The sequence below is a fragment of the Anabrus simplex genome, chromosome 1 (assembly GCF_040414725.1).
Source record: "Anabrus simplex isolate iqAnaSimp1 chromosome 1, ASM4041472v1, whole genome shotgun sequence".
NCBI classification, from domain to species: Eukaryota; Metazoa; Arthropoda; class Insecta; order Orthoptera; family Tettigoniidae; genus Anabrus; species Anabrus simplex.
Window position 1 is genome coordinate 1,772,309,930 of NC_090265.1, and position 16,810 is coordinate 1,772,326,739.

The window sequence follows — 16,810 nt, forward strand, 5'->3', positions numbered from 1 at the left end:
TTCCGGTTGTGTCTGAACGACTAAGCTTGCTACTCCTAGTGTAGTATTGATGCTGTAACGGATGGGTGGAGCGTGGAGGGGAAGGGGGAGCAAGTTTTAAATCGTCCGTCCGTGTTGTTGCTTGAGAGGTGTTACTCGAATTGGATTGGGTGGGTCTAGCATTAGGCGTGGCTATTGGAGCGCATGCGTTCTGTGCTTTAAACCCCTGGGAACTTTATTCTGATTTACGGCCTGGATTAACCTCGAAGTTGTCTCATAACTGATTTTTGTTATGAACGACATCGTTAAGATTATTATTTTTATTGTAAGTTTGTTCCAAATAAATGTGCAAGTTCTCCGTTTCGTTCAATAATTTCCCTTTGCCTAGGCTTTTAACGATCGTCAAATCATTCTCTATTGAGGTGAACTTATGACCTGTTTCAGTCATATCCTGGCTCATGGCATGTTCCAGATACCTTGTGTAAAAGCTCCTCCCTGTTTGTCCAAAATGTGTGCACTCCCATTGGGCACATTTTAACCTATAAACACCAGATCCTGAGTAAATATTATTGACTCTATTGTGGTTGAGGAATATGTTCTGATTATTATTTATTTTCCTGAAGGCTATGTTGACACTGTGTTTTTTAAAATATTAGTGATATGATGGATAGCCGGGCTATTATACGTAAATGTGGAGTAGCTGTTGATCTTTGATTACGCTAGGATTAGGTTGGAAGATAGCCTAATTTTGATCTTATTAATTAACAGATTGATTACATTTACCTTAAAGCCATTGAACAGAGCTGACTGTCCTATGTAATTCAGCTCTGTTTCCATACTTTTTGGCGAAAGAGGAATTTTTAGTGCCTTATATATTAGACTATGATTAGGCAGCTAGTTTTTTTGGGTCTTAGGATGTAAGGACGAACCTTTGATAGTTATGGGTGACGGTACTCTGATACTTTCGTGATCATCGAGGACATTACTGACAGTCACGATATATTAGTTTCACTGAACGAAATAGATCCCAACGTCAAATTCACCAAAGATGACGAGGTCAATAATTCTTTAAATTTTTTAGATTTAACAATTACACGCTTGAATAATACTTTAGAATTTCAAATTTTTAGGAAACCTACGCATTCACCCATAACTTAAAAGATTTGTCCGTACATCCTAAGACCCAAAAACTAGCTGCCTATCATAGTCTAATATATAGGGCACTAAAAATTCCTCTTTCGCCAAAAAGTTTGGAAACAGAGCTGAATTACATAAGACAGTCAGCTGGGTTCAATGGCTTTAACGTAAATGTAATCAATCTGTTAATTAATAAGATCAAAATTAGGCTATCTTCCAACATAGTCCCATAGAAATCAAAGATCAACAGCTACTCCACATTTACGTATAATAGCCCGGCTATCCATCATATCACTAATATCTTTTTAAAAAAAACACAGCGTCAACATAGCCTTTAGGACAATAAATAATAATCAGAACATATTCCTCAACCATAATAGTCAATAATAATAATAATAATCATAATAATAATAATAATAATATTTACTCAGGATCTGGTGTTTATAGGTTAAAATGTGCCCAATGTGAGTTCACATATTTTGGACAAACAAGGAGGAGCTTTTACACAAGGTATCTGGAACATTACAATGCTTCCAAGCATAACAAGTATTCGGCCATGAGCCAACATATGACTGAAACAGGCCACAAGTTCACCTCAATAGAGAATGATTTGACGATCATTAAAAGCCTAGGCAAAGGGAAATTATTGAACGAAACGGAGAACTTGCACATTTATTTGGAACAAACTTACAATAAAAATAATAATCTTAACGATGTCGTTCATAACAAAAATCAGTTATGAGACAACTCCGAGGTTAATCCAGGCCGTAAATTAGAATAAAGTTCCCAGTATGTTTAAATCACAGAACGCATGCGCTCCAATATCCACGCCTAATGCCAGGCCCGCCCAATCCAATTAGAGTAACACCTTTCAAGCAACAACAAAGACGTACGATTTAAAACTCACTCCCCCTTCCCCTCCACGCTCCACCCATCCGTTACAGCATCAATACTACACTAGCAGTAGCAAGCTTAGTCGTTCAGACACAACCGGAACAATTGGTCCCAGCTAACGTCGACAAGACAAGCAAGTTCACATGATAAACACTCACTCTGCAATTATCATATTGAGTTCCAGATTCATCATTCTAATTCCCTGTTTTTTCTCTTAACCAGTTACAGACAACTCTTATTCCTCCCAAGCTTGAACAATGCACCAATGGAAAGTTAACCAACAAGAATGACATAATATTCCAAAAATTTTATCTGATCAACAATAGTTTCAAACATACTTGCTTCAAGCTTAATACATAACCATGCTTCTTTCTAAAGGAATGTTCAAACTGATTCATACCCTAACATGAACGACTTTAACCAAGGTTCCGGTTTTGTAACAATTCTTAAGACTGGCGACCATAACAATTGAAGAAACCCCAATTCACGCTGTGATCAATCCAATCTACAATTTGGATATCTAGTCATTATAAAATAAATTAATTCATTGTTCGTAAATTCTGGCAAAGTTAATGTACATTGTAAACTATGTAAAAAAGCATAATACCGTTGTATTTAGTATTAAGTTTACTATTAAGTTCCAATGTTTATAGTTTTAATTCTTGAGCTGAAGATGCCCATAACTAGGGCAATACATGTCCCTAACTGGTGTTTACAATTCATGTAGATTTTAATCGCTAAAAAATATATTTGTATTGAAAAGGTGGACACAATAATTTTAATCTTGAAAGTGTTTTACTTACATACTGATCTTACGGTGACGATGGGATAGGACAGGACAGGACTACGACGGAAGCAACCGTGGCCTTAACTGAGGAACAGTCCCAGCATTTGCTTGATGTGAATGGGAAACCACCGAAAACCATCTTGAGAACTGCCGACAGTGGGGTTCGAACCCACAATCTCCCGAATACAAGCGCAGCTATGAAACAGTGTAGCCAACTCGCTCTGTAAATCAAGTACAAAAGGCTCCAAAATAGTCTTTCGTCATATACAGAAGGTTGTGGATATGTGGTAAACAGTGTAAGCGGTCTGTCCAGAGTCTTTTTCTTTCTTTCTGTATATCACTCCTCTTTTGTGCTGGTAAAAATGATAGCAGCTTTTGCTGCACTGCCTCACAGGCTGCAGTCAATGACGAAATTTCAGGATTTACAGATTCACGTGATGGGACTTGCGATAGCTTTTCAGGACCTGATATTTGAGTACCATGTACATCATCAGAGTATTTCAACGTGTTTCTAAGAAACAGTTTTCCTGTAATTGGGTTTTTGTCCACATAAATAGTATCGGATGTAATATATCCACTCGCTCATTGTTCAAAACATGGAGTGAAACTAGAGATGCAAGGTGGGAAGACCACGTGTAACTGTTCCGGGGAACTACGCTACTGTAAGTATTACCACCAGTAAGCCTAATACAAATCACTTCAAATAACTAAAGAATATCTGTAACCGACCAGCAAGTAACAAAGTAGGAATATCAGTACTGCCAGTAAACTCTTAAAGTATCACTCGCGCCTGCGCAGGAGTGCACGCTTAAAGTGAGCTGCTATGCTTCCTAATACCCGTTAGCCAATGAGAAACTCCCTACCCTTCCCTTGGTTTTGTCTATTAGGGTCTCCGGAGGAACATAACTTTTGTATTAGGGTGTCTGGTGGAACATAACTTTTGTATTAGGGTGTCTGGAGGAGCATAATATTTATGGAACAGCTTACTGTTGTGGATTAGGATACAGTATCGTGTTAAGATATGTAACTCCCATCTCTAACACTGAGTGGTTTACTCATAACCTCATGCTAACTCGCTGCCTAGCCATGAGGCCGTCAATTACCAGAGTATGTGTGCCATGGGAAGCCATGAAGTGATAACGGGATCACTTGAGTTTTTTCAGGTAGAGAATCAGTCTCGTGATTAAAGAACGGGATCACTTGAGGCTGTAATTCTTGAACAGATTACAAGATATTAGAATCATTCCGTATTGACGGTTTTCACTTTACAATGGCGAAAAATGAGAGGAGGATACTCTCATTTTTTGCCATTGTAAAGTGAAATTCTTGAACAGAAACGAAGGGTTCTATCAGAAGAAAGTCTACATTAACAAATTATTCATACAATCTCCCACTAAATCTGTATGACGTGTTGTACAAGAAGGTGGTATTTGAATATTCTTAGTATATAGGGCTACTAAAATATTGAAATTAAAACCTTACAGAGCGACTCATCCTCCAATTAAAACCCTGTGATGAAGACAGGGTAAATTTCTGTAATCGGTCATTGCAAAAATATTGCTGACGGCATTGTTGGCCCACATTTAATACTTTTATTGGATGAGGCATGGTTTAATTTGAGTGGTATTTTTTCTTCACAAAAGAATAGGTATTGGAGCACCAAAAGTCCATGATTAATATCTGTATCAATTCCTTTACATGATCAGAAAATTGGTGTATGGTGTGCTGTAATTGCAGAACAGATGTTAGCGACTGTATTTTTCGATGATACCTTAAATTTAGTCCTACCGCGTGAATATTCTCGCACCAGTTTTTCAAATGCCGGCAGATAATAAGATATGGCTATTTCCAACTGGATTCTGCCGTAGTTCATACTGCACAGGGTTCTTTGCAGGACAGGCAATTTTTGATAGGATGATATTGGAAGGGTTATGGCTTCCCGATCTTAACTGTGCGACTTTTATTCGTGGGGAACCCTAAAAAGTAATTTACAGAAATATTCTTGCACCATAAATGAACTTATAAAACAATATAATAATAATCAGGACAGTTATGCAACAGGAACTTCTGAGTGTGAATAGCAACTTCATTAGATACCAGGAATGTTTGCATGCCTAAGGACACCATGTTTATCACTGACTTCAAAAAATGGTTAGTACTCATGATAAAGGTTGTTTGATGCATAAATGAGGCCCCATTGGAAGTGGGACACATTGTATTGAAAAATATACTTAGGTTGTTATTTGTGATATTATGATATACTAATTTTTTCCAGTTCATCCTATTTGACATACAAGAATTGAATCGAGTCTAGAGTCACCAGTATTGTACATTCCTGACATACTGGTGCTAAATGCACTCGGAAATTACTGGTCTCTTATGCCCTGGGTGATGCATTCATAATCACTCAGGTACCTGGAGAACAACACACACAGTATATTCTAATGAACTATCCTTGCTTTCTCTTTGTTTTTTCTTTCAAACTCACATTTTTTGTGATGGAATGTAATTCTTGAATATAATAAGACTACTTGCATGATTTGTACTCTTATGTGAATTTTCACATGCCTGACATGTGAGAAGTCCTGAAAAACCATTTTGACCCCCTATTGAATAGACAAGTTCAAGAATGAAATGAAGAACTGGAAATCCAAGCATGCAATGAGGGTACCTCCCATCACCTGGACAGAGACTGAGACAGCCTTAACCCATTGCCATGCAAATATTTTCCTTTTGAAATGTACCTTAGAATGCAATTCTTTTTTCTACATTTTGTGTTATGGATGCTTAAATGGTTACAAAAGCATACTGCATCAAACTAACAAGATTTCGGGTTAGAGTTTGCACTTGAACAAGATTCCTTCCGGATTCCATGCTCTAAACAGACTTTACATCTCCTTGATGTGGCTGATTTACTTGCTGTTGGAGCAGTCGTTTCAGGAAAATGACCCCAGTGCCTTCCCTGTAGTCTCGTTGTGCTACCTTGATGTCCCTTCTGTAGTGGGGTAATAAGGAAGGGTGACATCTTCCAGAATTTTATTTGGATATGCATTGGTTTCCTTGCAAATTCCCCCCATAAGTGTCAGCAAGGAACTGACTCAAGTCATTCTGTTGCTTTATCATCCAGACGCTTCCTGACTACATTATTTAGCTCCCGAACAATTGCACACGCATTGCCTTTCGGAAAATTACTTGCCAAACTCGGTTTTCAATCGTTTGATGCGGTGAGGTTACAAGAGATAAGATCTGGGATTGCCTAAAAAAAAATGTGCCTGAAGGACTGGTAAGGAAAATTCAGATGTACAGACTGTTCCAGCTGTGTACAAACTAGAGAAGGTTGATCATGATGGTTTGAGACCAAGAGTGGAGTTCAGCAAGGAAGTGCACTGTCCCCACTACTGTTAAGTCACTGTTAATGGATGATATAATGAACATCAAGGAAAAGTTAGGTGAACTGAATGTGGTGGCCTTTGCTGATATGATTTGGGGTGAAAGAAGAGGAAGTACAGACCAGACTCAACATATGGAAATCCCAATTCCAGCAATATGACCTCAACATTGAGACCAAGACAGTGGTGATGACAGTCATCAGAGAAGGCTGTCCAAGTGTAAAAGTAGGAGACCACCAGCTAGAGTGTGTGGATAGTTTTCCTTACCTTGGAAGTGTAATCTCCAGTGATAATTTGGTCAAAGGAATTTAGAGTGCAAAAGGGATCAGAATTCTACCAGTGAGTAAGAACATTTTTATAGGATGACATGATTCCAAAAGCCCCAGGGGCTCTGAACTTCGGAGAGTGGGTTGGCGACCACGGGATCCTCAGCTGGGTCCTGGCATTGTTTCCACTTGTGCCAGGCTCCTCACTTTCATCTATCCTATCCGACCTCCCTTGGTCAACTCTTGTGCTTTTCCGACCCCGACGCTATTAGGTTTGCGAGGGCTAGGGAGTCTTTCATTTTCATGCCCTTCGTGGCCCTTTTCTTTCTTTGACCGATATCTTCATTTGTCGAAGTGTCGGATCCCTTCTATTTTTCCCTCTGATTAGTGTTATATGGAGGATGGTTGCCTAGTTGTCCTTCCTCTTAAAACAATCGCCAATCGCCATGATTCCAAAACCGGCCAAACTGATGTTTTAACAGCTTTCATACCCATGTTGACCTATGGTATTGAAGCGTGCACCCTCACAATAAGATTCATCAAGACTGCAAGCATCAGAGATGAAATTTCTTAGATCTACCATCCAGAAGACCAAGATGGACAAGTTAGGAAGGAGGAGGTGAGGAAAGAAACTGGAATAGTCATCCCTATTAGACTGAATCCGCACATCCAGACTACGGTGGTGCGGGCATGTGATGAGGATGGAGCCTACAAGAACAGCCAGAATAAATTTGGAAAGACAGGTGTAGGGGAAAAGACCAGCAGGAAGACCTAAAACCTGATGGGTGGACATGATAAAGGTTGATCTAGTTGCCAGAGGATGGACAGTGGGTGGTGTTCTCCATGGCAAGTTGTATATGGACAGGAAGAAGTAAAAGAGGCTCATTAACAGTACCCGGGAAACTGGAGCTGTACGATGATGTGAATTTTTATGTTGGTTTGCACAATGTTTTCTTAGTCGGTACACCTTGATCTTCTATTTCTGTTAGCTCTCACTTCAATTAAAATCCAGAGACTGAACTTAAAATGGTAGCTAGGCACAGTATCTGAACTTTGCATTTGTATAAATTTATTACATTTAATTCTTTTTGCTTGAGATGTCCTAAGAAATCAACCTTGTAAGTAGCATTGCCTCTTGTTAATTGCTCTGTATCAGTAGTTGTGACACTGAAGATGATCTGATAGTGAAGGTTAAGTTGGAATCAGAGGACAAATTAATGCAAATACTCACTCATAGTAATTAGGGATTGGAATAATTTACCAAGAGAGATGTTTGATACATTTTCAATACCTTCAAAATCATTTAAGAAAAGACTAGGTAAAACATAGGTTAACTTGCTGCTTGGGTGAAAGCTAAATACAGATCAGTGGTGAATAAGTGTAAATGTGTCAGGAGTGCAATATTAATCCTGTATTTACTTTTTGAAACTATCCCCTAGGTCCCTGAATATTAGCCATAAACACTATGCATAATTCTGTGCCAAGATTTGGTGCAGAACAAAATGGATTTGCTCAATGAAACTAACTGAATTATGCAATTTTGAGCAAAAGAATGCATTCTCTTTGAATATCCAAAGAGTTGTGCTTTCACACAGTATTTTCAGTTTAGTTTAGCAAGTTTTTCTTGCTTCATTCCTTTATCCATTCAAGGAAGCACTGGAACCAAATTTCAGCCACATAACCAGCACACCAAAACATCCTGGGTTGTATGCAATATAAACTGTATCTTTTTCAACCTTCTGCAAGTACAAATAAATTCAGCAACCACCACTCTCATACTCAATGTGGAAGTTTCTTTCAAGAAGCAAATGCTACTTTTTATGTGAGTTAACCAATTAAAATTATGATGGTAAATTTTTAGATCACTAGGGATGAGTTTTTGCTTATTTGCCTATTTCATTCCTGTATATGGAAACGTAGGCTTTTAAGATATGTTTTAAGCTCTTTTTTTGCAAAAATTTATTGATTTTATTGTGCCTATAAATGTCTATATCAGCGTTCTAGTTTATTTGGAATATGTTTGCCTATTTAATGCCTCTTTTACAGTCTTTTAGACAATCCAATTTTCTTCAAGTACATTATATTCTAGCTGGTGTGATCAACAGAACGAGAGAATAATTCTGTTGATCACACCAGCTAGAATATAATGTATTTGAAGTAAATAAGGAAAACTCTCGAAAGTCTCCAGAAATAGTGCCTGGGGAATTTTTCATGACAAGGAACAATTTGACCTCAGAGCCTTCCAATCCTCCCATATTCTAAGATGATATGCGAGAACCAAAGTCTGTTATACCCATCTGTATCCCCTACCTCTTGCTGCAAATTATTGGACGATTTGTCTTGATCGTTTTGAGATGTACCTTGAAGAACCGATTATTGTTATTTATCGTATCAGCACTAATGTGTACATATAAATACAAACTGTAAAACCAGAATATAAATATATAACAATCGTAAAATAAAAGGGTGGGGGGGAAAGGTCGCAATGTGATACATTTGGACTCGAGTGACTTTCTCCGTTGGCAGAACTTGCGTGGTTGCTGATCAATAGCTGCTTTCAGGGACTGAGGTGTTGCTTGTGTGAGGTCTTCCTTAGTACATGAAGTTGGACACAATTTGCATTGGAGAACCACAATCACATTACGGCGAGTCTAAGTGAAAACCCCTTTTCAACAGATTAGATTTGCATCTTGTAACACCTGAGTGCAAATGTTAGCCAACTTTCTGTATGACCAAGATGGAGTTCTTCAATTGGAGTCGGCTATTATTCTGAGCGTTTAAACCTCCCTCGCCATTTACAAATTCGGGCTTAGTGTGCAGTCTCTACGAGAGCCTTGTTCTGAGGAAATTTTTCCTTGAAGTCAAATGTGGACGAGCTGGCTGATCACTGTAGACCCACCGAAGTCAGTGTAAGTGCGGAAAGCTACCCCTCCACGTTCCGGAACACGCGTTCTACTATGGCGCGAATAAATTAAGAGTTGAAATTTCTCTGTAACATACTATTCTTTCAAATTGTAAAGGCAGTTTTGAATTAAGTCTGAATTTCGGTAATGAGGCGACATTGTACTTCGAATTACGAATTATCCATATTTCGAATAAAAAAATTTAAATAACATACAAAACTGTATCTCATGTTTCCAGGAACAAGAGCTTCTTCGAATTAGGCGGGATTTTGAATTTTCGAGGTTCTACTGTACATGCGCTGTAAACCTAAGTTGACACCGTTTGACGTAAGAAAAGTCTCTGGAGTGATGCTGTTACAATTTTTAAGAATGGGACTGAATATGCGTGTTCAGACTATTGGAATTAGGAAATATTTACTTATGAATAGGCTGCTGCGTTTGAAAACATCTGCAAAAATGTTTAAACAAACTAATTGCTGTTTTATTCCTATTTTAATGGGTTTTTGCGACCAGTATCTTTCCCGACTTGTGGAGAATCGTGTGTAACGTTCTAGGAACAGCCTTAAACTGGAGCGGTTTTGCATTCTCCTACAAAAATCTGTCAAAAGAAAGGGTTAACTGCGGGGTCACCATTATCGGGAATAATAGCGAACATATTCCTTAATAACATTGAAACAATTCCTTAACCGACTAAGAAATGTAGAGGGAGACAAAGTTTTAAGAGATGTGCAACTACACTAACTGGTGAATTGAATGGATCACTTGAATGTTCCAAGGAAAAAGACTGTTAAATTGTGAAACATTTGTTTTATTATTTACACTGGTCATTTTCAGGGGAAAAAATGTACAGTAAGTAATATTGTCTTATTGCTGCCCTTATTTACTTAATTTTTTCATAAAAATAATCAGTGTGAATAACAAAACAAATGTTCCACAATTTAACATGCATTTTTATTTGAAGATTCAAATGATCCATAAATTTTGCTAGTTAGTATAAAAGCTACAGAGCTGTTTACAAAGAGAGAATTATGGAAGCACTTAATTTGCAGAGGCTTGCTGACTGAATGCTAAGAGGCATAAGTGTACAATGAAGATGCATGTATGAGATGATATATCATCCAGCAAACACATTTCCTTATGCATGTGCTTTCAGCAATTCAGTTTGGTTCAGCAAATAGCATAGGTCTGTTATCTGATGATAGTGCAAAAGAACAGATTGTTAGGGCGTACCCAAGCCTTTGATTAAATTTATTTTCAAAGAACAATCTGAGTCAAAGTTGCTAGTTATGGTTCTATACAGGTCTCTTGCTTAGATAGCAGAGCCAGTTTAGCACAAGAGTACTTTTCAGCCCAAACTGTAAAATGTTGTAACTACAATACAGTGTGTAGGGTGTGTTTTATTGCTGTCACAGTGTCAATGAATGATTGCAACTTATAAATCTTATTCCGTATTGACAGTTGTCACTGCACAAATAAAAGTATTTATAAAGTCCTTGTATTGATAAGGAGGATTTAAATACTTTTATTTGTAAGAAATAATGAATGATACAATTTGTAAATATAGGCAAAGATCTCTGAAAAAGGTATGCTTTTTACTGAAACCTTGATTTAAGATAAATCCCCTTTTAAGGTTAAAAATATTAGTTTCTACTGTATATTTTAAAATTGTTACAGCTGAGCAAGTGGCCTTTCGGTTTGGGTCATGTAGCTGTCAGCTTGCGTTCGGGAGATATTGGGTGCAAACCCCACTGCAGGCAGCCTTGAAGATGGTTTTCAGTGGTTTCCAATTTTCGCACCAGTCAAATGCTGGGACTGTACTTTAATCGAGGCTACGATCGCTTCCTTCCCACTTTTAACCCTGTCCTATCCCATTTTCGCCATACGACCTATCTGTGTCAGTTCATGTAAAATAAATTAAAAATAGATAGGGAAATTTTGTCTAAGCTTTCTAAGTATCCTTTTCTGCATTAATTGAAGTAATTTTTTTTTTTTCCAGTGCACTGTACTCAAATCATGTGGAGAAGAATGTGTTATTGCCATCAAAACCAACACAGCTCTGGATAAATAATTATAACAGGCTGTGGGTAAGGAAGGAGATTGTACAAGAAGGAAGATATGATTGATGCTATGTGTACTGCAGGGCATTTGCTGGGTGAGGTCTTGTCACTGTTCCATTTGCTTGAGAAAACAAAAAAACCAGTTGTTCCAAATTTAACAATATTGTACCGTAGCTATTGATCCGGACCATCATGGTATTTCGTAATGCTTGTTTGATTTCTTTTTACGTATATAAATAAAAACTAGGTATAAATAAATGAAGAAATGACATTACATAAATGTAAATTTTTTGCCTCTGCTCTCTGCAAAGAACTGTTCATTATCCCCCATGAGTGATGGAAGCCCATTCCTAGTGTTGAAAAGAGGCTTGTGGTGCACATTTTAATTGTTGGCCACACTTATTGTCTACAGTGTCACGTGTCTCTGGGATGTTTTAACTAGGACATTGCATGTGATTGCTGTTGTGACAATACCCTGCCTACCTCACCCCCTGCTCTGAATGCCACCCACAATTGTCTTTTGTGGTCCCTCTTTGTTGTTTATGAGGAATCTTGCATAGGTCTATATTGTCATTGCTGACGGGACGAGGATGGACGGGGAGATGGTGACGGTAGTCTTTTTTTATATATGAATATACTTTGCAGTCTTAAGTAAAATATTTTGAAGATGTTTTAAGAAACTATCTCCTGAATGTTGACTTGCTTGTACAGTACAAATTGGTGTAAAATGTCCCTCTTAATGTAGTAAATCAAAAATTTTAAGAAAACTGTGTGAAAAACTATTAATTTTACTTGATCGGTGTAAAATCAATGGTTCAGGGAACAGTGGGGGGAGGTTTTGATTTCATTATGATGAATTATTGTACATTAACCAGCCATTTTTTCTTATGTCGGTAAGAACAGCCATTTTAAAATCTGGCTGTAATAAAGGAGTGATTATAGATTTCTTGAGGACTACTGCTTTCAACATCTTACTGTTTCAAAGGCTATGCTAAACATAAAGGTTATAAAATAAAACAAATCATTCCCAATCCCTAGAAAGTGTATTAATTTTGAAGTACCACATCAAGATTTCTATTTTTGTTTTATTCTTGTCAGGCATAGTAGTATAGTACAAAGCCATTGGGAGCATGTGGCTATTTTATTTACTCACCTTGTAGTCCTGCAGACTTGACTGGAAGTTACTTGTGGATAGTGTGTGATAAGGTATCTGGAAGAAGAGATGTGTGGATGACCAGGGATCACTTCATAGCCCTATCAGATGAGAAAGTTGCTGCTTGCAGGGTTTTGTACATGCTTTGTACCTTACCTGTTCTTCAAGAAAGTATTTCCCCTAGCTACGTTGGGGGAGTTTCATCCTGCAGATACATCTACAAACTGTGAATCTCAAGTAACATATCACTTCGGTTGCCAAGCATTTCACCAATGTGCGGTATCTTCACTTGCGCCCTTACATTTTTTCTTAGTGCCCTACAAATCGTGAATATGCAGCACATAGGGAATGAAATATCAATAACCAGGCTTGGCTTCAAATGAATTGGAGGGAAATGTCCAATGAACTGGCAGTTGAAAAGGTCTGGCCAGGGGTGGGAAACTGTTGGCCTGGTCATCTGGAGTCACAGGTGTAATGATGCACATAACTGGTACAGTAAGAGCTAGTATACTGTAAGAAAGAGAAGGGAAAGTGAAATATTTTCTTCCTCTTCTGTCTAATTTTCTCCATCTTTCCTGGATCTGTTCCTGACACTGAAAGCATGGTAAATCATTTGCTTCATTTCAGGTTAAGTAATTTCTAGGTCAGATAACTTTATTCATGCAGTTTTCATGTTGTCATGAAAGTGTAATAATGTTGAACACCAGGTCAATTAGCCATTTTTTGTAATTTTATGTATAAATTGAAGATGGATATATGCCATTTATCATTTATTTTCCTAATTTTCCTATACCCAGTGCTAGTAGCCTTTGTTTCCATTGTAAATAGTTGATCTGTTCTTGTGTTCTTACTCAAACCTATCACACACATTTACTCTGCTTGTAATAGTAAAATAACTAATAAGTACCAGCAGTTTAATTACCCTCAGTTGACATGTGAAGGTATTTTGTTATTTATTTCTCATGAAGTTTGAAATGTGGGATGTTTGTATGCTACATTCTGGTGACTGTAGTATGTTGAAAATGTAACTTTTTACAGAATATATGGTAAAAAATATATATACTGGTTTGTGATGCATAATCCATACTTTTAGATGGATGTTCCACATATTCTGCAGGATCCTATGAAGTACCATTCAGCAGTGAGAAAGTAATTCTTTTTGCTTTTGTATTAACATTTCTATATCTTTTAATGCAGACTAGCTAAAAAGATTTGCTTTTTTGTTCAGGGGTATCTGGTGACAAAATCAAGAAATTCATAGCATTTCAATTTACTTAGTTACCAAAGATGCAAGAATTTAATTACTTGGTGTTATCATTAGCTTTTCTTGTTATAAATATCACTTCTACACGAGCTCATTATACACAAAATAAGACTGCTGTAGTTAAAAGTTCACAAATTGTCACTCATCCCAGCCAAAGTTAATTACTGAACTGTAACTGATCGAAATGGATTGGCTTAGTTCTCTTCGCCCTTTTTTTTGTTTATGCAGCATTTGTACTTTAAAATGTCCATTGAGTTGCTATTAGCATTGGAATAGCATCATCCCAGTGTTCATTAAAAAAAAAAAAAAAGCTGTATTAATGTTCTTAATGGAATAAATATGCAGGTCATTATTGTTAGAATGATGATGCACTAAATTTAATTTGAAGTTGTTTACTGTATCATTTGTTGATCAGTGTCCAAATTATGGCTTCATTATGAACACCATTCCCATACAAGCTGTGTACAGTTATAATTTTTATGGTCTCTGTATATAATACCGGGTGCTTAGAAAAAAGGTATCTTGGAAATTAAAGATTTTTAACTCTTATTTTATTGTGCTGGTGTAGTTTTCTATCGCCCTTCATATATCTGCTAAAATGTCTTTTTGGCTATCTTTGTACCTTGGGGTGTACATAATTGTTTTTTTTTTTTTCTGCAAAGTATGTGATGCTATATAATTTTAATTTAATGGAGGTGTACATTTCTGTAGTCCTCAGTGTGAAGGCTCTAAATATTTCCTCTTCCTAAATTCTTTTTGGACAAGTGTATTAATGTGTGTATACTTTGTGGAGGCATTTTTAAGCCCCCAGGAACTTGAGTGTAACATTACTTACCCATGTATGGCTCCTCTAGTCTCACCTTTCCTGTTTTTATCAACTGTTTTAATATAACCTTGCAAGTATTAGACTTGCAAGAACTTGGGGTGTCTGCAGTTTTCTTACCTCTCGTGGCTCTTCTCTTTCTTGGAGTATCCTCATACTTCATGCGTCGTACTGTTACTCAGAGTGGCTCAGATGGTTGAAGCGCTGGCTTTCTGACCCCAACTTGGCAAGTTCGATAGTGACTCAGCCCGTGGTATTTGAAGGTGCTCAAATACGTCAGTTGGTTGGTAGATTTACTGGCATGTAAAAACTCCTGCGGGTCAATATATTGGCACCTTGGCGTCCCAAACTGTCAAATCTGTTGACGATTACTAATCTCTCAGTATTTATTCACATTCAATCTGCTTTGTCCCGATCCTTTCCCCTGTACTCTGGCTCCCTAATTTCTGTATAATATTTTGCTATGATATACCCAAACACTTGCATATTTTTTTAGTACGACAGTGTTATTTTTTCTTTATCTAATAACCTCACTACCCTTGCAAATTGAACGCAGTTCTACCTACCTACGAAATTAGTACTTAGCTGTTGGGAGACCACTTGTAGAATATTGTCCATTGGCCCAGTTGGGAGCAATCAGAGTTCGGCATCTACTAAGTTCCATTGAGCACTCGGCACTTCAAATTGCCTACAGAGTCGGTATGTATTCACACAGTGGAGTAAACTCAGCCGCCCTGAAAATCGTTCTCCGTGGTTCCTGATGCAAATGCTGGAGCTGTACCTTACAGCCACAGCTGTTACCTTCCCAATCCTTACCTTTTCCCATTCCCTCCATCGCCATAAACCTTCAGTATGCTAGTGTGACTTTAAGTAGGTAAAAAAGTAGTGATCCCCCACACGAGTACTCTTCCACCTCTTTCCTATCTAACCGCCCTTGGTCAACTCTTGTTCTTTTCTGACTTGGGCAGTATTAGGTTTTGCCAGGCCTAGTGTCCTTCATATCCATGCCCATACTTTCATTTTTCAAAGTATTGGACCTCTTCTGTTTTCCTTTTGATTACTGTTAAAGGATGTTGCCTAGTTGTACTTCCTCTTAAAAATGTAATAACCCTTCCCTCGAGGCATCCAACCCCAAGGTACAATTTCCATGTTAAACCGCCGATTTTCTTCTGGCCCAGAAAATCCTCTTGCCCTACCCTTTTTCAACGTGTCAAAGGAGGAAATCTCCAATATTTGCACAACCGGCAATGGCACAAAATACTCGGCCCTGCTGACTGGACTGTAAGTTAAATTTTAGAATATTGTAAGTCCCCATCCTATCTACACACTTTTGCCACTGGCAAATTTCTTCATCCCATTTTCAAATGGTTGCTGGGCATGTCGAGCAAATTGCACACACTGTTTCACCTTCTCGTTGGTTGTGAGGCACTCTCCATGAACAGCATGCTGCAGCAGCCCAAACATGTGGAAGTTATACAGTAATGAGACTGGCAGGACTGTCCAGTGAATTTGTGTGCGGGTTTGCTGGGCAAGTCTTGCGGTGTGGGGTCTGGCGTCACGGAGTGGTACCAATCTGATTGGGATGCCACGCCTTTTTTTGACCTGTAGGCAATGCAAACCTGGCAAAGATTGCGGTAATGGTCACTTTTCTTGAGAAAGTCAACCAGCCATATCTGTAGTCCCAGAAGACCGTGGCTAAGACCTTCCCTGCAGACAACCGCTTCTTGGCTTTCAGTTGTGGCCCCTCACCTCATCTCTGCCACTAGCCCTCTTTGATGTGGGAGAGTGATGGTGGACTCAGCTGTTGTCACAAGTGAAGATTCATCTAAAAAACGGAGTAACCTACTGCCTTGTGCCTTGTCAAGCTCGCAAAAATTGCAGCCTTCTGCTTCTTATTTGGCAGCCTCGGGACTGAACGAGTTGACATCTATCGGAATCCCAGGTTCTCAAATGTCAAAACAGGTCAGATGCAAGGCCCTTCAGGCGTCCGCTCTATCAACCAGCATTTCGTCTTAGGTCTGACACGACTCGTCAGTGGGATGTGTCTCCTGTATGCAGTTATCAGACTGTGCCTCTTATAAGGGCCTCTGACAAGTTCACCTGCATACACCCCAGCGTCAGTGGGTGGGGTCTGACACATCCCACTCAGTCTAGTGTC

General features: G+C 38.3%; 1 protein-coding gene across 3 annotated transcripts in view; it reads left to right on the top strand.

The window, feature by feature from the left end:
* Window positions 1-14,378, top strand: part of eEF5 (eukaryotic translation elongation factor 5) — a 71,965-nt gene extending 57,587 nt beyond the window's left edge. For all 3 annotated transcript variants that reach the window (XM_067138614.2, XM_067138615.2, XM_068225691.1), the window contains exon 5: window positions 11,352-14,378. In XM_067138614.2, coding sequence (XP_066994715.1) covers window positions 11,352-11,423 — 72 coding nt within the window. In that variant the 3' untranslated portion in view covers window positions 11,424-14,378. The remainder of the gene's footprint in view (window positions 1-11,351) is intronic.
* The last annotated feature ends 2,432 nt before the right edge of the window (window positions 14,379-16,810 follow it).